Source organism: Saccopteryx bilineata, chromosome 3 (assembly GCF_036850765.1).
Source record: "Saccopteryx bilineata isolate mSacBil1 chromosome 3, mSacBil1_pri_phased_curated, whole genome shotgun sequence".
Taxonomy (NCBI): domain Eukaryota; kingdom Metazoa; phylum Chordata; class Mammalia; order Chiroptera; family Emballonuridae; genus Saccopteryx; species Saccopteryx bilineata.
Window position 1 is genome coordinate 196,605,695 of NC_089492.1, and position 25,378 is coordinate 196,631,072.

The 25,378-nt window shown below is 41.4% G+C and overlaps 1 protein-coding gene across 6 annotated transcripts in view; it reads left to right on the forward strand.

The window, feature by feature from the left end:
* The first annotated feature begins 887 nt into the window (after positions 1 to 887).
* The window catches only part of MYLK4 (myosin light chain kinase family member 4), a 164,136-nt gene continuing 139,645 nt past the window's right edge, over positions 888 to 25,378 (forward strand). For 5 of the 6 annotated variants that reach the window (XM_066264929.1, XM_066264934.1, XM_066264932.1 and 2 more), the window contains exons 1-2: positions 888 to 999; positions 2,626 to 2,899. In XM_066264929.1, the coding sequence (XP_066121026.1) occupies positions 983 to 999; positions 2,626 to 2,899 (291 nt within the window). In that variant the 5' untranslated portion in view covers positions 888 to 982. Of the gene's footprint in view, positions 1,000 to 2,625; positions 2,900 to 18,263; positions 18,579 to 25,378 lie in introns of those variants that run through there. The other variant, XM_066264933.1, reaches the window with a different exon arrangement.

A 25,378-nucleotide genomic window follows, 5' to 3' on the forward strand; every position in this document is an offset into this window, starting at 1 on the left:
TTGAAAAGCAAGAGATCTTCAAGGATGGTATTAGAGTGGGGAGGAGAGGAGTCAGCAAAGGCTCCAAGAAAGGTGGAAAATTGTCCAGACCTTGAAAAATTGTAGGATCGTCTGTACTACTAGTTTTATTTTCTAAGCAATCTGGGTTTCCTGCCACTTAAATAAAGCTAGGAATGCACTACTGTTAGAATCAGGCAGGTGGGTTATTTGCCTAGATTTTCTTTTCTTGACCTGTGGTGGAAAACAAGGGGTGGGAGAAGGCACACCATTGCCTGTTAGGAGACCTTATGAAAATTTGTTCCAGTTCTTTGTAACTCCCTGGATGCCTGCGACTTTGCCTTTTCGCTAGAGCTATAAACAGCTGGAGATGTCACATATAATTTTAAGGATTAAAAAAAAATTAAAACTTGCTAAATGCTTTCAGGAGATCGCTCATATTCTAGTTGGGCATGTGCAAAGTGCGGGATGAGTAAATAAAGTGGTGTGGGGGTCCATCACCTGGGACCCTCCTGGCTGGGCACCAGCAATTACATAATTGAGAGTCTGAAAAGGGCCAAGTATCTGGACACGTGGTCGCCAAAGACAAATGCACCTTCATAATGCGGTTGCCACACTGAGGAGAGTTAAAGGTAAAGGTGATATTTCATCCACTGCTCCCAGTCTGTCCTTTCCTTACCTGACCTCTGAAATGGAGCCACTGGCCTTGAAAAGCCCAGTATCTAAAATTAATATTCTTTCCCATCTGACTAAGAAGGAGGCAACAGCTGAGCAACATGAGATCAAGGGCTGTATTAGTTTAAACAGGGGCTCAAAGTGGCATTTGAGAGAGAGGATTTTTCTTTTCACAGTGGAGACTTGTCTTTTCAGAAGATTGATACTGACTGGCAGTGAAGATGTATACCAGAAATTTGTGTAGTCCTTTTGAACTCTGAAAAACTTCCCTTTATCTGTCGGGACTGATACTCTACACCAAAATCCTAGGATGTCCTCCTATAAATGGTAATTACTCTATTTTTTTTAAGTTGTTATAAACTTTAAAATCTCTTTATCTTCATGTTTCCTTAAATAACAACTTGTACCAAACTCCAAGTAGAGATTTAACATTAAATTATTTTTCAAAATTATAACGCCTTGGACCTAAGCTTTTGTTTTAATGTTATTTTTTGTGGGTTTTTGATTCAACTTGAGTACCATTTGCAATTACATATTATATTTTAGTCTTAATTTGCTTTAGAATAATCATGTATTTCTATCCTCATTTTAATAATTTATTTTTCAGGGCAATTTGAAAGAATTCTAATAATGGTCTATAATGTATCTTATAAAGTTCTGGTTGAAATTATTTACATTTTAGTGTGTTTGACTATAAGATCTTTGTGTGGCTAAGTTAAATTTTAAATGATTTAAAACTCAAGGTTTAAATGAATTGAGAAAATGAGATGAGGTTTTGTGGCAATAAATACAGACTATTTTAAATTGAGAAAAAGATGGAAGAAGAAATTTTCAGAAAAATCTCTAGCAGGGGGCCTCAGAAATTGGGGTTGGGAACCTCTCATAAATTCAAATTACCTCCTCCATATAGTCAAGGAATGTGTAGACACATGCATGCATATATACACATAGATCTCTAGTGTTGAAAAAGTATTACGTGTATTACCAAATTTGTAAGGGAAGTATTTCAAGGAAAGCACAAGGATTTGAAGTTCTTGGCACCGAGCTATTAATGAAGATGGTAAGAAAAGTATCTGGGTATAAGAGGGCTATACAGAGACAAATTTCTTTAAAAAAATATTAACACCAGCCTGACCAGGCAGTGGCTCAGTGGATAGAGCATCGAACTGGGATGTGGTGGACCCAGGTTTGAGACCCCGAGGTTGCCAGCTTGAGCGCAGGCTCATCTGGTTTGAGCAAAGCTCACCAGCTTGGACCCAAGGTTGCTGGCTTGAGCAAGGGGTTACTCAGTCTGCTGTAGCCCCACGGTCAAGGCACATAAGAGAAAGCAATCAATGAACAACTAAGGTGTCGCAACAAAGAACTAATGATTGATGCTCTCATCTCTCTCTGTTTCTGTCTGTCCCTATTTGTCCCTCTCTCTGATTCTCTCTCTGTCTCTGTAAATTAAAAAAAAAAACAAACAAAAAAATCAAACAGTTTATAGTGTAGGCAGAGAAGGGTTCATTTGGTAGAGACCACTCCCCAGAGCAGGGCAAAATTCCCAGGAGAAGCCTGTAGACTCTTTCAACAGGAAGCCCTTTCTACTGGAAAAAGAAGAAGCAAAATCTTCAATCCCCATGAAATACCAAGAAACTTTATATTCTGTATTTAAACAGGCCACTTGATATAAATATTTTATGCAGTGAGGAAAATAATGTTGCCCAGTGAAACTTAAGTTTGCTTCTTACTGTTTCCTTTTGTAGGAAAATGTGGGTGGGGGTAAAAGGAAGCTTTCCCCCTTTTAAAGTTCCATCACTGAAACTCAATATTAATATTAGCATTTCTTGTCTTATGTTTGGATCCTCTCTATAGTTTAAACAGAAGAGACTTCAAAATTTTGCCAGTCATTTTCCTCAAAGTGAAATATGTGAGTAAGTGATGAGAACTGTGTTTCCTTTCTCCACTCTACAGTCAAGAGGAAGGTGCAGCCCCAAGTCATGATTGCGTCCTGATTAACAAGTCAGGGACCACTGGAGAGGAAGACTGCACTCCAGACAGTAGTAACTTCATTGGACTCACCACCAAGATATTAAAAGTGAAGAGGTTGGAAGAAATCACCACGTGTTATCACAGTAACCATCTGGAGAAAATGGCCTTTTTTCAGTGCATGGAAAAGGTTGAGAAGATGAAGTGTTTTCTGGAAGAAAGGCCTAGTGAGCAGAGTTCAGGATCTGGAATTAATGAGGTAATTGTGTGCTTAATTTAGTCTCCCAAAAAGTATTGATTCCACCTTATCTTCCCTACACATTTCAATAAAAAGAACCATTTATCAGAACCTTTCACATTCTACTTTGTCACTTGGGTGTAGAATTAGGGAATATCTATAAAGAGGTAAGCTTTAATTTTGTTTCACTGAAGATTATGCATTGTAAAGTATACAGTTGAGTTTGGTAAGAATTTAGAAGGCCTTTGATTATGCCTCTTCCTGCAGGCTAAATTGTAATTAGTGGCTTCAAATTTATGAAAGTGCATTTATGGAAACACATATTTCTTAAGATGTACTTCTGAGAAGCATACCGCGAGGGGTACAAATGCTTTGCAGAAGTTTCAAATTTCCTCAAGACCTTAAATCTCCTCTCAGGGTTGGTATAGGGCTGTTGACACTGACAGTCAGACCCAAGGAGAAACTAGACTTGTGTGATGCACTCTTGTGTCCTCATGTGTGCCGTATAAGTTATGGCTGCTTGATCTTTGGCCTAAACTTAACCAAGGGGTAATCTCATCTGGATAATAGGATGATGGCTGTTGTGAAAATTAGGGGTGACAATGTATAAAAACCACTTAGCATAGTATCTGTCACCATGGTAAGCATTTAATGAATGTTAGCCAGCAACAGTCACTCCTCTATCTTAGCATAGTCAGCTCCCTCTTATCCATCCATAGGTGGGTGGTTCCCAGCCCAGTACAGGCTTCATAGTGTTTTGTCTGTGCCTTTATTCTAAGCAATTGTTTTTCTTTTTATCTTTCTTTTTAAACATCTTTTTTTTTTTCATTTTAGAGAGGAGAGGGAGAGAGAGAGAGAGAGAGAAAGAGGAGAGACAGAGAGAGAGGAGTGGGGGAGGGGCTGGAAGCATCAACTCCCATATGTGCCTTGACCAGGCAAGCCCAGGGTTTCGAACCAGCGACCTCAGTATTTCCAGGTCGACGCTTTATCCACTGCGCCACCACAGGTCAGGCCTATCTTTCTTTTTAAATTAATTTTAATTTATTGTGTTAACATTGGATTTAAGTGTCCCACTCAATATAACACCCTCACCCTCCAACCACGTGCCCCCATTACACCCTGTTTGCCCTCATCTCCCTGACTCCCTCCCCACTTTTTCTCTGGGATTTGCTGTCCTGTGATCTGTATCTGTGTGTTATGTACATATAATTTTACTAATCCCTTCACCTTCTCTGATTCCGTCCCCTCATCCCCCTTCCCTCTGACAGCTGTCCCTCTGCTTCCTGTGACCCCATCTCTACCTCTATTCTATTCCTCAGTTCATCTTGTTTATTAGATTCCACATATAAAGGAGATCATATGATATTTGTCTTTCTCTGCCTGGCTTATTTCACTTAGCATAATAATCTCCAGGTCCATTCATACCATCGCAAAAGGTAAGGTTTCCTTCTTTTTCATGGTCATGTAAGTATTATTCCATTGTGCATATATGTATCACAGCTTTTTTTTTTTTTTTTTTTTTGTGAAGAGACTGAGAGAGGGACAGACAGACAGGAAGGGAGAGAGATGAAAAGCATCAATTCTTCGCTGCGGCTCCTTAGTTGTTCATTCTTTGCTTTCTCATATGTGCCTTGACCAGGGGGCTACAGCAAACTGAGTGATCCCTTGCTCAAGTCAGTGACCTTGGGTTCAAGCTGTGCTCAAACCAGATGAGCCCACACTCAAGCCAGCAACCTTGGGCTTTCGAACCTGGGTCCTCCGCGTCCCAGTCTGATGCTCCAACCACTGTGCCACCACCTGCTCAGGCATGTATCACAGCTTTTTAATCCACTCATCCACTGACAAACACTTGGGCTGTTTCCAGATCTTGGCTATTGTAAACAATGCTGCAATAAACATAGGGGTGCATATCTTCTTTTGAATCAGTGATTTAATATTCTTAGGATATATTCCTAAAAGTAGGATAGCTGGGTCAAAAGGCAGTTCCATCTTTAAGTTTTTGAGGACATGCCATACTGTTTTCCACAGTGGCCGCACCATTCTGCATTTCCATCAGCAGTGCAGGAGGGTTCCCTTTTCTCCACATCCTCACCAGCACTTATTCTGTGTTGATTTGTTAAATAGTGCCAGTCTGACAGGTGTGAGGTGGTATCTTATTGTGGTATTAATTTGCATTTCTCTGATGATTAGTGACATTGAACATTTTTTCATATGCCTATTGGCCATCTGTATGTCCTCTATGGAGAAGTGTCTATTCAGTTCTTTTGTACATTTTTTTTTTTTTTGTATTTTTCTGAAGCTGGAAACAGGGAGAGACAGTCAGACAGACTCCTGCATGTGCCCGACCGGGATCCACCCGGCACGCCCACCAGGGGCGACGCTCTGCCCACCAGGGGGCGATGCTTTGCCCCTCCAGGGTGTCGCTCTGCCGCAACCAGAGCCACTCTAGCGCCTGGGGCAGAAGCCAAGGAGCCATCCCCAGCGCCCGGGCCATCTTTGCTCCAATGGAGCCTTGGCTGCGGGAGGGGAAGACAGAGACAGAGAGGAAGGAGTGGGGGGGGGGGTGGAGAAGCAAATGGGCGCTTCTCCTATGTGCCCTGGCCGGGAATCGAACCCGGGTCCCCCGCACGCCAGGGCGACGCTCTACCGCTGAGCCAACTGGCAGGGCTATTTTGTCCATTTTTTAATTGGATTGTTTACACCTTCCTACCTTCCTGGTGTTGAGTTTTAGAAGTTCTTTATAAATTTGGGTTATTAATCCCTTATCAGACGTGTTGGCGAATATGTTCTTCCACTGTGTGGGTTGTCTTTTTATTTTGTTCATAGTGTCTTTTGCTATGCAAAAGCTTTTTTGTTTGATATAGTCCCATTTGTTTATCCTGTCTTTTATTTCACTTGCTTATGGAGATATATCTGCAAAAATATTGCTATGAAAGATATCGGGGAGTTGACTGCCTATGTTTTCTTCCAAGATGTTTATGGTTTTACGGCTTACATTAAAGTCTTTTATCTATTTTGAGTTTATTTTTTGAATGGTGTAAATTGGTTGTCTAGTTTCATTTTTTTGCATGTACCTGTTCAATTTTTCCAACACCATTTATTAAAGAGACTGTCTTTATTTTATTGTATGCTTTTACCTCCTTTGTCAAATATCAAATGACCATAAAGGCGTGGGTTTATTTCTGGATTCTCTGTTTTGTTCCATTGATCTATATGCCTCTTCTTATACCAGTACCAAGCTGTTTTGATCACAATGGCCTTGTAGTATAACTTGATATCAGGAAGTGTGGTACCTCCCACTTTATTCTTTATTTTCAAGATTGCTGAGGGTATTCATGCTCTTTTTCGGTTTCATATAAAGTTTTAGAATATTTGTTTATATCTTTAAAGTATGCCATTGGTATTTTAATAGGAATTGCACTGAATTTATAGATTGCTTTGGGTAGTATAAATATTTTAATGATGTTTATTCTTCCTATCCATGAACACGGTATATGCTTCCACTTGTTTGTATCTTCCTTGATTTCTTTTTTCAATGTCTTAAAATTTTCTGAGTACAAGTCTTTTACCTCTTTGGTTAAATTTATTTTTAGGTACTTTATTTTTCTTGTTGCAATAGTGAAGGGGATTATTTTCTTTTTCTTTTTCTTTTTTTTTTTTTTTTGCATTTCTCCGAAGCTGGAAACGGGGAGGCAGTCAGACAGACTCCCGCATGCGCCCGACCGGGATCCACCCGGCATGCCCACCAGAGGGCGATGCTCTGCCCATCTGGGGCATCGCTCTGTCATGACCAGAGCCACTCTAGCGCCTGGGACAGAGGCCAAGGAGCCATCCCCAGCGCCCGGGCCATCTTTTGCTCCAATGGAGCCTCGGCTGCAGGAGGGGAAGAGAGAGACAGAGAGGAAGGAGAGGGGGAGGGGTGGAGAAGCAGATGGGTGCCTCTCTTGTGTGCCCTGGCTGGATATTGAACCCGGGACTTCTGCAAGCCAGGCCGACGCTCTACCGCTGAGCCAACCGGCCAGGACCGGGGATTGTTTCCTTAATATTTCTCTGACAATTTATTGTTGGTATATAAAAATGCCACTGATTTCTAAACATTAATTTTATATTCTGCCACCTTGCTGAATTCATTTATCACATAGTAGTTTTTTGACTGAGACTTTAGGGTTTTCTATGTACAGTATCATATCATCAGCAAATAATGATAGTTTTACTTCTTTTTTTTTTTTTTGTATTTTTCTGAAGCTGGAAACAGGGAGAGACAGTCAGACTGACTCCCGCATGCGCCCGACTGGGATCCACCCGGCACGCCCACCAGGGGGCAATGCTCTGCCCCTCCAAGGCATTGCTCTGCCACGACCAGAACCACTCTAGCACCTGGGGCAGAGGCCAAGGAGCCATCCCCAGCGCCCAGGCCATCTTTGCTCCAATGGAGCCTTGGCTGCGGGAGGGGAAGAGAGAGACAGAGAGAAAGGAGGGGAGGGTTGTGGAGAAGCAAATGGGCACTTCTCCTATGTGCCCTGGCCGGGAATCGAACCCGGGTCCCCCGCACGCCAGGCCAACGCTCTACCACTGAGCCAACCGGCCAGGGCCAGTTTTACTTCTTTTTTCCCCCAATTTGGATGCCTTTTATTTCTTCTTCTTGTCTGATTGCTGTGGCTAGGACTTCCAGAACTATGTTGAATAAGAGTGGTGAAAGGAGGCACTCCTGCTTGTTCCTGATCCTAAGGGGATTGCTTTTAATTTTTGCCCATTGAGTATAATGTTGGCTGTGGGTTTGTCATAGATGGCCTTTATCATGTTGAGGTATGTTCCCTGTATTCCCACTTTGCATGGATGCTGGATTTTATCAAATGCTTTTTCTGTATATCTTGATATAATCATGTGATTTTTATCTTTCCTTTGTTTATGTGATGAATCACATTTATTGATTTGTGCATGCTGTCCCAGCCTTGCCTCCCAGAATAAATCCCACTTGATCATGAGGTATGATCTTTTTGATGTATTACTGGACCTGGTTTGCTAATATTTTGTTGAGAATTTTAGCATTTATGTTGATCAGGGATATTGGCCTATAGTTTTCTTTTTTTGTAGTGTCTTTATCTGGTTTTAGAATGAGGACAATGCTTGCCTTCCTCTTGAATGTTTTGAAATAGCTTCAGAAGGAGAGGTGTTAGTTCTTCTTTAAATGTTTGGTAAAACTTGCCTGTGAAGCCATTCGGTCTAGGATTTTTGTTTGCTGGGAGTTTTTTGATAACTGCTTCAATTTCATGTGTTGTAATAGATCTGTAGGTTTTCTGATTTTTCCAGATTGAATTTTGGAAGATTATATGTTTTTAGAAATTAAGCCATTTAATCTAGGTTGTCCAATTTTTTGGCATATAGACCTTCATAGTATTTTCTTACAATTCTTTGTATTTCTGCCATGTCAGTCGTTACTTCTCCACTTTCATTTCTAATTTTATGTTTTTGAGTTTTCTCTCTCTTCATTTTTTTGATGAGTCTGGTTAAAGTTTCATCAATCTTGTTTATCTTTCCAAAGAACAAGCTCTTGGTTTCATTGATCTGCTGTATTTTTTTTTTAGTCTTTATGTCATTTATTTCCTCTCTGATCTTTATTATTTCCTTCCTTCAACTTCCTCTGGACTTTATTTGTTGTTCCTTTTCTAGTTCTTTTAGGTGCAGGGTTAAGTTGTTTATCTGAGCTTTTTCTTGCTTCTTAAGGTATGCCTGTAATGCTATGAACTTCCTTCTTAGGTCTGCTTTTGCTGTGTCCCATAGATTTTGAGTTGTTGTAGGATCATTTTTATTTGTTTCAAGGAAATTTTTGATTTCTTCCTTGATCTCATTGTTAACCCATTCACTATTTAATAAATGCTATTTAGCCTCCATGTGTTTTAATGTTTTTCAGTTTTTCTATTGTAGTTGATTTTTAGTTTTTTTCCATTGTGGTCAGAAAAGATGCTTGATATGATTTCAGTCTTCTTAAATTTATTGAGACTTGTTTTGTGTCCTAACATGTGGCCTATCCTAGAGAATGTACCATGAGCACTTAAAAATAATGTATATTTCACTGCTTTGGGATAAATGGCTCTGAAGATATCAATTAAATTCAGTTGATCTAGTGTGTTGTTTAAGGCCACTGTTTCTTTGTTAATTTTCTGTCTGGAGGATCTGTCCAATGATGTTAGTGGGGTCTTACAATCTCCTACTATTATAGCATTGCTGATAATTTCAGCCTTTATATCCATCAAAATCTGCTTTATATATTTAGGTGCTCCTATATTAGGTGCATAAATTTTTACAATGGTTATAACCTCTAGTTGGAGTGCTCCCTTTATCATTATGTAGTGACCTTCTTTATCTCTTACTATCGCCTTTGTTTTAAAGGCTATTTTGTCAGATATAAGTATTGATACACCAGCTTTTTTTTTCATTTCCACTTGCATGAAATACTTTTTTCCATTCCTTCACTTTCAGTCTATGTGTATCTTTTGTTCTGAGGCGAGTCTGTTGTAGACAGCATATGTATGGGTCCTATTTTCTTATCCATGCAGCTACCCCATGTCTTTTGATTGGAGTATTTAATCCATTTACATTTAAGGTTATTATTGATATGTACTTATTTAATGCCATTTTATTCTTGAATACAATCTTCTTTTTCATTATTTCTTTTTTCCTTTGCTTTTTTTACAGCAGGCCCTTTAACATTTCTTGCAGTACTGGTTTGGTTGTCATGAATCCCTTGAGTCTTTTTTTGTCTGGGAAGCTTTTTATTTTTCCTTAAATTTTAAATGATATCCTTGCTGGATAAAGTAGTCTTGTCTGTAGGTTCTTGTTTTGCATCACTTTGAATATTTCTTGCCAATCACTTCAGACCTCACATGTTTCTGTTGAGAAGTCAGATGTCCTTCTTATGGGACTCCTTTGTAGGTAATTTAATACTTTTCTCTTGCAGCTTTTAGTATTTTTTCTTTATCTCTTAACTTTGGCACTTTGATTATGATGTGTCTTGGTGTAGGCCTCCTTGGGTTCCTCTAATGGGACTCTCTGTGCTTCTTGAACTTGTCTGACTTTTACCTTCATCAATTTAGGGAAATTTTGAGCTGTGATCTCTTCAAACACATTCTCTATCCCTTGTTCGTTCTCTTCTCCTTCAAGAACCCCTATGATGTGAATGTTGTTTCTCTTCATGTTGTCACAGAGGTCTTTTAGAGTTTCCTCAGTCTTTTTGAGCCTCTTTTTCTTTTGCTGCTCTGCTTCTGTGCTTTCGTTTATCTTGTCCTCTAAATCACTGATTGATCCTCTTCTTCTTCCAACCTGCTGTTGATTCCTTTTAGTGTAGACTTCATTTCTGATATTGTATTTGTCATTTCTGACTAGTTCTTTTTCATTATTTCAGTGTCCTTTTTGATGCTTGCTATCTCTTTATTTAGGTGCTCATTATGACCATACATTATTGCTCTAAGGTCCTTGAACATTCTAAAAATCATTATTTTAAACTCTGAGTCTGGTAGTTTGGTTACTTCCATCTCATTTATTTCTCTTTCTGGGGATTTCTTTTGTTGATTCATTTGCATCATATTTCTTTGTCTATTTTGTCTGTGTGTTACATAGTGCTGTCTGACTTTGGAATTTGTTGTGGTGTCTTTATGAGGAAGATGGGCTCAGTGGTACTGATTTCCAGCCCACCTATTTTCCTTGCTGTAAGGCCAGTAGCCATGGCCACCATCACAGCCGTCTGGCCCATGTAGGTTTGAATTTGATTCAGACAGATGGTAATGAAACAACAGAGCTAAAAACTGGTGGACCATTAGCTTTAATCCTCACTTGCTCCTGGTAAGCAAGAAATACACACAGTGGGAAAACACTTCCCTTCCCTTTCCATTCAGGGCTCTCAAAGCCACTGACCTATCTGAGTTTCCTAGAATCAAAGTTTCTACCTCACCAGCCTTATTCACCTCTGTTGCCCATCTCCTCCTCTCTGCACAAACTGGCTTCTCCTTCAGCACTCCACCATTTTGGCTGCTTCTCCTTTCCTCCACATGGCCTTTCTCTGCTCTCCTCCAGCATGGGCTCCTCTGCCCCATTTTATAGTGTAGAAATCAAAACCTTTAATCCAATATACAAACAAGGAAGTCTCTGATACAAAGTCACTTATCTGAGGCATAATGGGATTCCTCATGAGATTGTACCACCTCATATCATGCAACAATCAAGGGTATGGAGTAAAACTTAGTCTTAAAACTAAGCCTTAGGCTTTAATGACTCTTCCTGCTTACAGCCTGTCCCCCACACCAAATGCAAACTATAAGCAAGCAAACATGTATATCATATTTGCAAACTTATTGGACCCACACTTGCTCTAGGATGCTTCTTGAGGGTAGTATTTTCCCTCCTGTTGTATATGTGTATTGAATGCAGTTGGTCCTTTTGTGGATGCTCTAATCCCTTCAGGCTGGCTGAAGTGTCAACCTCGATCATGTGTATTACACACTGTGCAATGTCTGTCCTGTTGGGTGTATTTATTCTCCACAGTGTTTGGTGCCTGCTGGACTCCTTTGTGCATGGTGCTTGTGTAATTAGCTAATTAGCTTAGTCTAGGGTTGGTGCTGTCTTCCATGTACTGCTGGTTGTGTCAGTTCTAGGTCTTTTTGGGTTGGTGTTAGCCATTGTTTGTAACCTGCCTTGGGCTATCTATCTGGAGCTATTTCTCTGTTCACTGTTTGTGTCTGCTGTATCTGGATAGCACAGAGGGGCCAACATGTGTATAAGGATAAGCTTCCTCTTGCTTAGAGATGACAGAAACTCTGTAAAAGCCCCAAGCTCTGTAAGATTTGCCTCCATGTTTCAGCTGATCCTCTTCCTCTTGCAGCTGCCTGCTCTTCCCACAGAGTCTTCTGTAGTAAGACTGTAGTGTAGGCTCAGACTGTCCTCACTCAACCAACCCCTCTACTGGTTGAAATCTTGGTGGGTGAGGGCTGCTGAGGTTGGGAATACAATGTTATAGGGACCACTTACTTCAGGGTTCTGTTGGTCAGGACCTCAGTACAGGGAAAGTGGCCCCTATTCCAGAATCTAATCCTTCAGCCACTGCTGGATACTCAAATTTTATTTCTCCCCAGCAATATGAGTGGCAGATTCAGATCGAATGGGGCCAACAATCCCCTTTGCAGAAGTTCTTACAGCTGGTAGGACCCTGGTCTCATGGAGGAAGACTGAGAGATTCCTCTCCTGGGGCTGACTGTGCCCCCCCCCAAGTGGCTAAGCCCCTTGATCAGACCAAATAACGGGCTCACAGGGACTCACACTTTAAATGTCTGTGCTTCAAGCATCTCTCCCTTCCCCCTATGGAATCTAGCCCAGAGGTACAGGAGATCCAGCACCTGGGCCAGCTGGCTCTGAAATTTCACCTTATCCAAAGCACATGAGCTGCTGTGCCAGTGCTGGTCACAAAGAGCAGAACTTGCCTCAGCTGGGTCAGATGTGAGAAACTCTTCCTCTAGCTAGCTTTGTTAGGTCCTGAACCGATGCTCTCCATAGCTGGTCACTGGATGTGCCAGCCCTGGGCCACCCTGGAGGGAACCTGGCACTAACCAATGGGAGACACTACCTGGGACTGGCCCTCAGCAACCTTCTTTGACCTACAAGCAATCCAGAGTTTGTGACTGTGTCTGCTGAACCCAGGTGCACATGGAAATACCAAGCTGCACACCTAGGCTGGTTTTTACCCACACTGGGCCTGGGGGAAAGTCTGCTTAAAAGGCGAAGGTTCCCTGAGCCTGCCTCCTGCAGCCTCTGTCTGCTGGCTGCTTGTTAGGCTGGGCCACTGAAAAAAGCCTCTGCTAGAGTCTAGAGCCTGTGCCAATTCAGGGATTAGGAACAGTTGTGGGTGTGGCTTGACCCCAGGTGTTAGTCTGTCCAGATTTTTTTCATAAACTTCAGTAAGGTGTGACCCCAGGAGTCTGGTGAGTGTGGCCTTTGAGACCCAGAGGTGTGATCTGCCACTCTCTGTACAGTTTCTAATGAGTCTCCTGTAAGGCCTAATCACCAGTCATAGACTTGGGAGGATGTGGAGCAAAGCTCCACTCTCAAAGCTAGAAAACTGAGTCACTGATGCACCTCTGCTTCCTGGCTGACTTCTCAGAAAAGCCAGGTCTCCATGGGGTGGGCAGGAAAGACTCCCACGAGTGAGGCAGTTGCTTTTCTCCAGAATGATGCCACTCAGAGGGGATTGCTCCATCCAAGAGGGATGGCAACTGTGACTGTGGTATTGGAGAATGACTCAGCACAGGGCTTCTGGTGGCCATCCCCCAAGATACCTCTCCCTGGGACCAACTTCACACTCTCCTCATGCAACTCTAGTCCTCTCAGCCCTCCCTCCGCAGGAGCCCTGGGTAGTGGCTGTGTTGGTCAAATAAGTTTGTAAATATGACATATATGTTTGCTCGCTTATAGTTTGCATTGGGTGTAGGGGACAGGCTGTAAGCAGGCAGGATTCTTATAGCCTAAGGCTTAGTTTTAAGACTAAGCCTTTCCCACCCTTTTTGATGTGGGGTGGTCAGTCTCATGAGGAATCCCATTATGCCTCAGATAAGTGACTTTGTGTCGGAGACTTCCTTGTTTGTATATTGGACTAAAGGTTTGGATTTCTGCACTATAAAGTGGGGCAGACTGAGAGCTTGCTCTCTCTTGGTTCCTGAGATTAGCATTAGAGCAGAGAGCAGGCTGGAGAGCACAGTAAGGCCACGTGGAGGAGAGAAGAGGCAGCCAAGATGGCGGAGTGCTGAAAGAGAAGCCAGTTAGTGCAGAGTTTGTGTAGAGAGAAGGAGATGGGGAACAAAGGAGAATGAGGCTAGTGAGCTAGAAACCTTTGATTCTAGGAAACTTGGATAAGTCAGTAGCTTTGTGAATGCTGAATGAGTGGGTTTTGGAGCCCAGTGTGTGTTTTTACTTGCCCGCCGGGTGCAAGCTAGGATTAAAGATAATGGCCTACCAGTTTTTGGCTCTGTTGTTTTATTACCATCTGTCCGAATCCAAAGTGAACCTGCATGGGCTGGGCGGCTGTGATAGTGGCCGTGGATACTGGCCATACAGGCTGTAAACAAGATTTTCCCTTTAAGACGAAGCCTGCGTCTCCGAGAGCTCTTTCTCACAGACAGAAACCTCGACTCTTTTCACTACCAGATACTGTGTGGTCATCTCTTCTAGGCTCTGGGGCTTTAGGCTGGGACACTGGTTTGGGGCTGAGGATCCTTCCCTCTCAGAGCGACCCTCCCCGCAGGAGAGTCCCTCCAGGCCCTCTACCCTGCTCACTCGCTCCTGGGAGCGGGGCAGCCCTTTCTGCATCTTAGCCCTTCCTATCAGTCTTGATGTGGCTTCTTCTGTGATCCTTGGTTATAGACTCCTCTTCGTTTAGTCCAAAGTTGGCTTTTCAAGATGACTGTTCTTAAATTAAGTTGTAATCCAATTTGGTCCTGGAGGTGGCAGTTGGAACGTCTGCCTACTCTGTTGCCATCTTGGAATCTTTCTAAGCAATTGCTTTGAATGTGTCACTGTTTTCTAGCTTCTCTCCTCAAGGTCAAGACCTCAGATTACTCGTCCTTGCATTCCCAGTTGCTTTCCCAATTACTGGCACATAATAGGCATTAAAAAAAAAGTTTATGGAAGGAACAGAGCTATTTAAGTGAAATCTGCCTTCGGGTTGAGGGCTAGGAGTCACTGTTTTTAATAATCAGAGCAACTGATTCTTATTAAGCAGGTGTGGGAAACAGCTTCATCCAGCTACTTTCTGAAAAAACACTATTCAGATAGGAAGGGCCTTTCTAACGAGCGGCGAATAAAACTGAGCTGTTAGGTGTAAAGGGCAGGGGAGCCTTTATGGTAAGTGAATAAAAAATGATAAAATGTACTGGAGAGAAGTGAGTTAGGTCAAAACAGGTTGTTTTGTTTTTTTAGATCTCCACATCTCTAATGAGTTAATATCTTGTTCAATATACACCAAGAAGAAAGTTTCATGGGCAAAAATGTCAGTTGGATACAAAGGACTTTCTTATTAGGGCTGTTTACAGTGCAGACAGGATTTCTTTTCCTGCTCATTAATTTCTGTAGGACAGAGAAGACAAAATATTTGTCATGGGTCCTGGCCAGTTGGCTCAGTGGTAGAGCGTTGACCTGGTGTGCAGGAGTCTTGGGTTTGATTCCCGGCCAGGGCACACAGGAGAGATGCCCATTTGTTTCCCCATCCCTCCCCCTCTCCTTCCTCTCTGTCTCTCTCTTTCCCTCCCACAGCCAAGGCTCCATTGGAGCAAAGTTGGCCCGGGCACTGAGCATGGCTCCATGGCCTCTGCCTCAGGTACTAGAATGGCTCTGGTTACAACAGAGCAATGCCCCAGATGGGCAGAGCATCACCCCCTGGTGGGCTTGCCGGGTGGATCCTGGTGGGGCACATGCGGGAGTCTGTCTGACTGCTTCCCCGTTTCCAACCTCAGAAAAATACAAAAAAAAACCAAACCAAACAAAAAACCATATATATATATATATTGTCATGGATAACCAATTATCTTAGTTTATATAAATTCAATTATTTTTCTAGCACTGTTTTCTTACAGATTCTCATATAATTTTATAAGTAGGCCATCTCTTTAAAGAATGAGATGGTGCTAAGCTGAAACATGAACATTTTAAGGAAGAATGTGTGTGTGTGTGTGTGTGTGTGTGTGTGTGTGTGTGTGTGTGTGATGAACTGTTTAAGAACATTAGAAACCAATGATTGTGGTAGTCAAATATTTTAGGATATCTTTGAGGGAAAGACTGAAAAGGCTGTTCCTCACAAACCCTAAGAGGACATCCTTTGCAATTAACCTGATGTCTCTTGTGCAACCTGGGACAGCTGGCTTTGGTCTTGTGGTCAGTGCTGTGCAGATGGTGGGAAGGAATGGCTACTAGCTCCATAGGCCCCATTCAATCTCTTCTTTGTTAAATGGCACAGGGCCCAGAGAGGTCAGTGATAAATTTTCATCTCTTGCCTTGTGGAGGACGGATGAGCACATGGATGTGAGACACAGAGCTCTTCTTTCTGTGGCTTCCAAGGCTCCTGTGCTGTAGGCACTTGTTTGCCGAGTCAGTGGGTGCCAGGGTAGCCAGCAGGCCTTGGCAGTGGGTGGATAGAGAAGGGCATTCCAGCAGCTCAGATGTTTGTGGGTATGTAGGCAGAGCTAGATTGACATGTTTCCATCTTCTGTTGGGGCCACAGTAAAGAGCACTTTCTCTCCAGGGAATTAGTTAAAAACAAAAACAAAAATATTTGTCCCAATATTCTCCACTTAGTCTCCTCTCTCTTTTATTCCTTCTTTCTTTGAGAGATTAGCACCTCTACTCATAGTAGAAACCTTCACGGTGGTGCCCTGGAAAGAATTTGCTCTGACTTTCAGATGCTGTGTGATGTGAGAGCTGTTTTGAAGGCTTGTAGTGCAATTCTTTCTGGAAAAGTCTTTGCTCTCTAGTCCCAACAGGGCAAATTACATAAAAATTTAACAACGTATGTTTGTTGCCATGGTTTGGTGAAGCTCAGATTCTTTCTCTTTTTCTGCTCTTAACCAGGTTTTTCTATTTCATTTATTTTTCCTCCAATGGATTTATTTTTAACTATCTTCTCCAATTCCTCTATTTTTGTTGAATTCATTAAACATCGCATATTCTACTTTTATAGTATGTTTTGTTCATTTTATTTTTTTTACTTTCCTTTATATCTTGTTTTCTCATGGCTTTTCTCATTGAATTATATTTAAAGGGTGTTCAAAAATCACATAAATGGTGTAAAATTGTAAAAACTTTAGCAGATATGCAATAATAAACCAGATCTAAGCACACATAATACGTTGTTGAAATCAAGCAAAATTGAAAAGAAATTCATCTGCCACATATAAGTGATGTACTTAATAGCTACTGTGGATATACCATGAATTCATAGATGATAAATGATGCATAATTATAATTAAAATTACTTTTATACAATCAAATTCAAGATTTTGCCTTAAAAATTTTTTTTGAGTGAGAGGAGAGGAGATAGAGAGACAGACTGCTGCATACACCCTGACCAGTATCTACCCGCAACCCCTGTTTGGGGCCAGTGCTCGAATCAGCTTGGCTATCCTTTGCAGCTGAGACTGACGCCTGAACCAGTCAAGCCACTGGAGAGAGAGAATGGGGAATGGGAGGGGAAGAGAAGCAGCTGTTTGCTTTTCATGAGTGCCGTAACTGGGGATCAAACTGGGATATCCACACATTGGACTGACACTCTATTCACTAAGCCCCAGCCGGGGCCTAAAATTTTATTGATTGCTTGATTTTAGAGAAAGGAAGAGTGAGAGAGACAGAAACATCAATCTGTTTCTGTGTGTGTCCTGCCCGGGGATTGCAAGGCAACCTCTGCATTTCCATATGATGCTCTACCCAAGCGAGCTATCTGGCCAGGGTAGATTTCTCCTTTTGTTACCACTTTATTTCCTCTACGAACAACCCCACATTCTGCATTTCCCTCAGATCTAATTTACTGTTTAATACAAACACATACATACAAACTATTTGCTTAATCAAAGGCAAAAGAGCCAGATAAATTTTTTTAGGCAACCAGAGTTTCATTCTCCCATTGGGTTCTGTCTGCTTCCCTCTGCCTTCCACTGTTTGCTATACATACCCTTACATTTTATGTCCAGAATGATCTATGCTCACATCCTTGTTCTTTGGTTTTCCCACATTTCTGTATACCCAGGAATAATGGGTATACATCTTTATCCTCCATCTAAGAGGCGTAGTTCCAACCAGGGAGTAAGGCAAAGCTGTGCAGTGAAAAAAAGGATGATCCTAGTAGAGGCAGGACTTCACAGCCCCTGAAATGTGTAAATGCCTGGTACAAATACTCCAAAGATCAAACAAAACAAGACACTGACCGACAGGATGTGAAGAGGATAGAGTGGGTGGGAACAAAATCTGGATCTGCCTTTTTGGATTGCAGTTGGTGCTTTTAAAAGCAGGTGGCATTTCTTGACTAACTGCTATGTACCATTAATGGCATTCATAAAGACTATAGATCTCAAAATAATATAGATAAGGGTAGAGGTTTTGTAATTCTTTTAACCTTACATTTCCCCACCCCCACTTCTTTGCACCTCACCCTTCGGTGCTGGAGAAAGCTGACTGGCGGTGGCCCAGCCATTAAGACAGATGCCAGTTTCTGCCAAGCTAATAGTCCTTGAACCGGGGACAAGCTCCTTCATGTTGGTGTCAATTGTCACCATACGTCTCTCTGACCTGCACCTGTTGCAGATCTGTTACACAGACCATCATCTTTTTCCTTTTAAAGAGGCAGTTTATCTGTGGGTAGTGTAACTGGAAACATCTATTGCAGGACCCTGCAAGAACCCTCTGTGATCCTGCAACAACTACTGTTTAGAATAGGGCATGCTACCACCGAATGCTTGGAAACGTGCTTGTGCTAGATCAGGGGAGGGAAGGAGCTTATAAGCCAACTGACTTCTTCTATAGCTGCTCCCAGAAAATGGACTTTCCACTTAGAAGGACAGACATCTGGATTGTAGGTAGTGTGTGCCTCATCTCATCTTCCTTACTCTGGTATGTGTTCCGGTCCGTGATGACACGGGGAGGTCACAGAGAGGCTCCTGCTCTTGAGGACACACAGGTAGTAATATCACTTTTAACTAAGGTTCATTTTACTATTCTATTTGAATGTTTCCAATCAGAGAGTGGTGCTTGCCAAAGGGGAGAGAATGCGTGCCCAAGACTGCCTCTCAGGAGGGTAGGGTTGATGACAATAGAGGCACATGGTCCCTTTCAGCATTTCTGACACCTGCAATGATTTTCCAAAGCAGCCATTCCTGGTGTGTATTCAAGTCGGTGATCTATTTTTGCGTGCAAGAGCTAAAAATAATGTCAGCATCTCTTTATTCTCCTATTTATCTGACTTACTTATGAAAATAACACAAAAGCAAAACTTCCTTTTCCCCTTATTAAGAAGTCGATGGCAGAAACAGTATTTGAGGCATAACCTCTCCTGGGAAGGCTGTCTAGCACAGCCTGCTGTGGCTTTCCTTTGAACCCTTGCCTGGTGAAGCCTGTCACCTGATGCTATAGCTATTTCAGGAATGAAATTTAGCCAGGAAAATAGTAAGATTCTGAAAGTTAATTCTTTTTGTCAATTAACATAGATTGAGTACTTTTCAAACAATGTAGGATAGTTTAGAAGGTGCTACAGAAAAGGTCTGCGTCACTGCTGCTCTGGGGGGTGGGTTGCGGTGCTGTTCCTCAACTGTTCCCCATTACTATCTATTTTATTTCCACAGACTTTTGGTTTTTTGCTGCCTAATTGAACCTCTCCTATGAAATCCTAATACTGTGAACAGACTGTTTAGGTATTAAAAGTATATCTGTGCTTTATACATAAAAAGAGTAAGAATTTTTTTATCCTTCCTAAAGAATCAATTTTTACCCCTTGGGTTTGATGTCACTTCCACTGAAAATGCATAATTTACAGTTTAAAACAACTTCTCCGGGGTAGTTGGGGGCAATATATTCCAATGCCTATATGTATATAAATGCATTATTTATACCTTATTCAATGAGAAACCACAAACTCAGCATTGTGTTGGTATTGAGAGGACTGAGAGTCCTGGGGCCCGGGCTTTCCTAATATGCCTGAGCATTTCTAGATAATTTTGACACAGCGAGCATTCCTGGGACCATTAGGTTCACTTTCAGAGGACTTGCCGAAACGAATCTTGGAATGGTTTATCACCTGATCTATTGTCCTTGAGGACAAAGTAAAAGATATAGGGGAAAGATGAGTAGATATGAAGAGACTTTTTTTTAAAATAAGACATCATAAAACATTATGTCTCTTTAGATCTGACCTAACATCATGGTATTTTTAGACTTTCTACCTCACATCTAGTGACAGTTACAAAGACCAGAGAAACTGGTGACAGTCAGTCAGCAGTGAAGAGCAGAGAGATTCAAAGTCTTCTCTCTAGATAGCAGATACATAGAAAATTGATAACAGGTCAAGTTTATTTAGTGCTTCTAATGTGCCTGGACTGGTGTTCTCCAAATTATTTTTTTGATGTCTCATCAGAAAGCAGAACTGAGACAAGAGCATGTATGCAGATGGTTTATTTTGGGAACTGACTTCCAGGGTTAAGAATGGGATCTCAGGTGTGTGAAATGGGGAAGGAGAGAAGCCCCAACAAGGTCACATTCTCATGCTAGCCATTGCTGAACTATTGGTCATTGTTGCCAAAGCATTAATAATTTTTGGCTATTTAACATATCTCCTATGGGAAATACAAGAAGAGTTTTTATCTTTCTAATGGAAAAGAATGTTATTCACTCAAGTTATGAGAATGTAGCCTACATAATATTTCCCAATAAGATATATAGCCTAATTAGGAGCATTTTTGGTGTGCATGTAAAAAAAAAATTTGCAACTTTTAACTGTAAAGATAACATCTCAAGTCAATTCTACAATATATCCTTGTACTTTTCCCCATTGCTAGTGATTATTTAAAATTTGAGCTTAGAAATTTCTCTAAGCACAACAGGTTTAAAGACAGTCTTTTACAAGGGCATCAGAGAATCCTACTTGTGACATTAATGTGCTTGGTACCCATTCAGAACATAACACAATTGAAAAGTTTTCCTCATGGATTGGGTACGGATGCTTGCCTGTGTAGTTCAGGGTGTGTTGTACAACACACACCTGATGTCATATTTCCAGGTCATTTCAGGTTCTCAGAATAATTAATATTCTTGATCTATGTTATTTGGGATAATATGAGAAAGATATTTTTTCTTTCTAAAAGTTACAGTAATGTCATACAAGCACCAAATCAAGTTGGTGCTCCTAAGTAAGAAAATGTGTAACATATCTGATAGCACAAAGCCTTACAGTTGTAAAAAGTGCATTTGGCTATTAGTGTTTCCCACACACCACCTTCATGACCTTAGCTTTATCTACATATGGATTTTACCCCTATTAATTATTTTCACATGTCAAGTCATTTAAAACTATTAACAGAAGCAATAACAGTGAAGTAATAGTTTTGATGTGCTTATAAATTTTCAAATATACAATAACACACATGCATACACAGAAATTTTTTAAATGGTTTGTTAGTTAACCCTACATCCCTAGCAATGAGGTGATCCCAAGTCAGCTTGTGGAAGCTACATATTTCTAGGGCTCCGTCCTGTGCCATTTGGTACTTTCAACTTTATTTCTCGCTTTCTATCTCACATCTAGTGACAGTTACAAAGACCAGAGAAACTGGTGACAGTCAGTCAGCAGTGAAGAGCAGAGAGATTCAAAGTCTTCTCTCTAGATAGCAGATACATAGAAAATTGATAACAGGTCAAGTTTATTTAGTGCTTCTAATGTGCCTGGACTGGTGTTCTCCAAATTATTTTTTTTGATGTCTCATCAGAAAGCAGAGCTGAGACAAGAGCATGTATGCAGATGGTTTATTTTGGGAACTGACTTCCAGGGTTAAGAATGGGATCTCAGGTGTGTGAAATGGGGAAGGAGAGAAGCCCCAACAAGGTCACATTCTCATGCTAGTCATTGCTGAACTATTCACCATAGGACTGAGGAGGTTTCTGACCCATCATTGGGCGCCATCCCGCATTGCTCAAGGGCTGTCCCATAGGTTGACTAACCCCATGGAATTTTCAGTTGCCTATGGATAAATACTGGGTCCCCCAGGGTCCCAGGCAGCACCTCAACCTCATTTACTACTTTTATTTAGGGAAAAGTGTTTGGTTTGCTAGTCCATTTCTTGTGTAGAAGTAATAGGTGCTCATATGGATACCAGCACAAGCTAGCATTTAATCCATGGCTCATGGCTTCATTCACTCAGGGATTCTGTTTGTGCAGGTTATTGGGACATTTTCATATCAAACAGATACTAAGCTCTGTGCTCTAGCATGTAGGCTGTGACTCAAAGATTAGGAACAGCAGAAGCACAGCCTTGAGAGACTTTGGAGGTCAGCTCATCCAACCTTCTTTGAAGGGGGAACTCAAAGTCCAAGAGAGGTAAATGGACTTACCCAACATTTGTGATGCTGAGAGACTACCCTTTCTTAAAATCAGAATTGTCTTCAACCATGTTTTCTATGTTGCCCTTTCCATGTTCTCCTTTATCAGAGCCAGCCTTCTTTACAGAAGGGGTGGGCAACACTGTGCATGGTCACTGTCAAGTTTCCCTATTGGCCTTTTCCCATGTGGGCACAGCACACCAATGACCAGGGCAGCAGCCTGCCTTGCAGGATTGCTGACCATCAGCCAGGCTTGCTCGCCTCTTGCCTTAGCACCACCTCTTTCTAGGTAGGAGCATCCTGCCTCTTAACTTCTCTACGCCCCCAGGCTCCTCCTCTAAGAGCAGTTTCCCCAAGGCCTCAGTCTGGGAGCTGGGAAGGCTCAGGTTTAATGCACTAGTCTGGGGACCTGTGTCAGGAAACCTAAAAAAGGCAATGAAATGAGGGGTATGTGAGCCAAATCTCTGATTTGTCTAGTTGACCTTTAGCTTCTAGTATTTGCATTCCAAATGTGAGCAGTGAACAAGGATGTAACATTTTCCTGTTCTTAGACTTTTTATACAGTTTAGGGCTTATCTCAACTAAATTAAGATAAGGGATAAGTATAAAAATGAATTATAAGAACAAGATTTGAATTCATAATGTATTTTTTTCTGTGTCCTTGAGAAAGTACTCTACTTTCTGTAAAATAGAATTGTTTTATAATAACATTTTCTGACTTCCAGCCACGCAATTTAAGTGGGGTTTTTGCTCGGTTTGTGGTATGCCAGGGTGCAGGTATATGCCTGGGCTTTTTAACTGCAGAGCACTGACAGGGCAGGATAAGTGACCTCCCATTAGTATTGTTACAAGCACCTGGGCCTGTTTCAGAGCACGTGTCATTTCTGTGGGCCCGTCTGCAGCTTGAGCATCTTTGAGTCTAGCACATATTAGTCTTCTGGATGCTTTCGGATTCTGAAAGGGATTTTGGGCTACCTAGAACACGTAGAGGGTAGAAGAGGAGGAATCAGCAGGAGGTGAAGATTTTATTTGGAGATTCTAAATCTTCCAGAATCTGCCAAAGACCTTAGCACTCCCCTGAATCACTCAAGCCCCCTCATTTTTCTGGAGAGAGCTTCAGAGTGTCTCACGGGTATGGCTTCAGAAAACACTCATCACCTCCTCCAGCCTGAACCCTAAAGAAGCTCCCAACAGCTCTTGGTATTTTCCCAAATTACCCAAGGAAGGAGGGGCTGAAACAGGCAGGGGACACCTGATGAATCTATAGTGTCTAGCACTGTCCATCCCTGGGACATCATTCTCTAGACCAGTGGTTCTCAAGCGAGGTCTCTGGACTCCCTGGGGGGTAAGATACAAGACTTTTTTTGATGTCTGCAAGGTCAAAATTATTTTCAAAATAATTCTAATATTTTTGACATTTGCACTCATGCAGAGCAGGCATTGGTGGATAAAACTGGGGCATCTCAGCACAAAGTAAGAGGTGGCAACAAAGTGTACTAGTAATCATAGTATTTTTTTTTTGGCCACCAGACACTCCAAGATTTTGTTTTTAAAGAGCCAGTTTTGTTTAAGAATGTACTTGATGAAGTGGGAACATAAATGTATTCAATGTAGACGATATCAAAGTCTAAGTATCCATTTAAATCTTGGTGCCTAGATTCTATATAGATTTACTGGATAAAGAATCACCGAGCCCCCTACTGTAAGAAAGATACAGCATTGGAGCCTCTGGGAGTCTCCCCTAATTATTGCCAGATGTGACTCTGGTTTGGATGGCAGTCACTTGGATCTCAGAGATGCAAGAAGTTTTAGTTACTAAGGTCACTGATAGTCCTCAAAGAGACAGACTCTGATAAAATATGCTCATTCATTTAAAGGGTAAATGTAGGTTACATAGTTAGGTTGCAAACACCTCTTTCCTTTCAATTTGCTACTCAACACATTTATAGTGAGGTGTTTTATGTTAAGTGGTTTAAAGAAAGACCACTGGAAATTTCTAGTTATTTAGAAATTTAAGAATGGATAATTACAAATGTTAGGTTTCATTTCTTCCCAACCATCTAGAATGAGCATGCTGAATGATATTATGATATGAATAAATTCCTACTTTCTTAAGGCTGTTTTGCACTTTACCTATTTACGGTTTAAATTTGGGTCTGTTTACTTATTTAGCAAACACATCCTCACTGTGTTGTGTGGGCTAGCCCTTGTGCTAAGCACTTTGCAAATATGGACTCATTTAAACCTTGTGGGCACCATCCTGCTTTGGATAATAATAATAACAATTGCTAGCATTTATGTTGTATTTATTTAGTTCCTGGCACTGTGATAAGCATTTTTCATACAGCACTTCAATTAATCCTCACCTCATGAATTTGGTATAATTATTACTCCTGTTTTATAGATAAGTAAACTGATGCTTAGTGAGGTCAGGAGTTCGCCCAAAGGTATGCAGCTATGTACCATGGTATTTATTTTTGAATAAATTAGCTTGACCAACATACAACACAGGTAATTCAGTTTATTTATAGAAAATTTAACTGGAATTTACTTTTCAGAATTAAATGTTTTAGGCCCTGGCCGGTGGCTCAGTGGACAGAACGTTGACTGGCATAAAAATATCCTGGGTTCGATTTCCGGTTAGGGCACACAGGAGAAGCAACCATTTGTTTCTCTCCGTCTCCCTCTTCTCCTTCTCTCTCTTTCTCTCCTCCTGCAGTCAGTGGCTCAATTGGTTTGAACGTGACCCCAATCACTGAGGATAGCTTGGTTGGTGCACATCAGCTTCAGGTGTTAAAAATAGCTGGCTACTTCAGGATCTGCCCCAGATAGGGTTGCCAGGTGGATCCTGGTTGGGCACATGCGGAGTATATGCCTCACTATCTCCCTTCTCACCTAAAAAGTAAATAAATAAATAAAAAATTAAAAAATAAATAAATAAAATGAGATGTTTTAAAATTAAATTTGAAAACAAATCATTTCATGCATTTCCTAAAGGTAATTTGTATTATCTTCACATTCTCTAAATTATAGTTCACATTTGATGATTGTTTTGGTTATTTGTTCCAATTCTTTATTGAGTAAATTAATACATACTTGAGGCACAAAGATGTCACCAATAGCCAGACTGGATAGACCACACAAACCAATTCCTTTTTCAAGGCAAATTGAGGCTCGTCTCTGGACCTGCGGTGTAACAGTGACCTCCTGTGGGCAGAAGCTTTGAACGTTATTGCAGCGGCAGTGAAATCCTGGCACCTCAGGCTAAGCTTTCCAAATATGGAAATTAGAGTCACGTGTTTGCAGTCAGCACATTCTCTCAGGCTTTGGTTCATGAACACAGAAAAAATACATTGGAATTCATGATTATTTCAAACACATAACAAGGTTGGA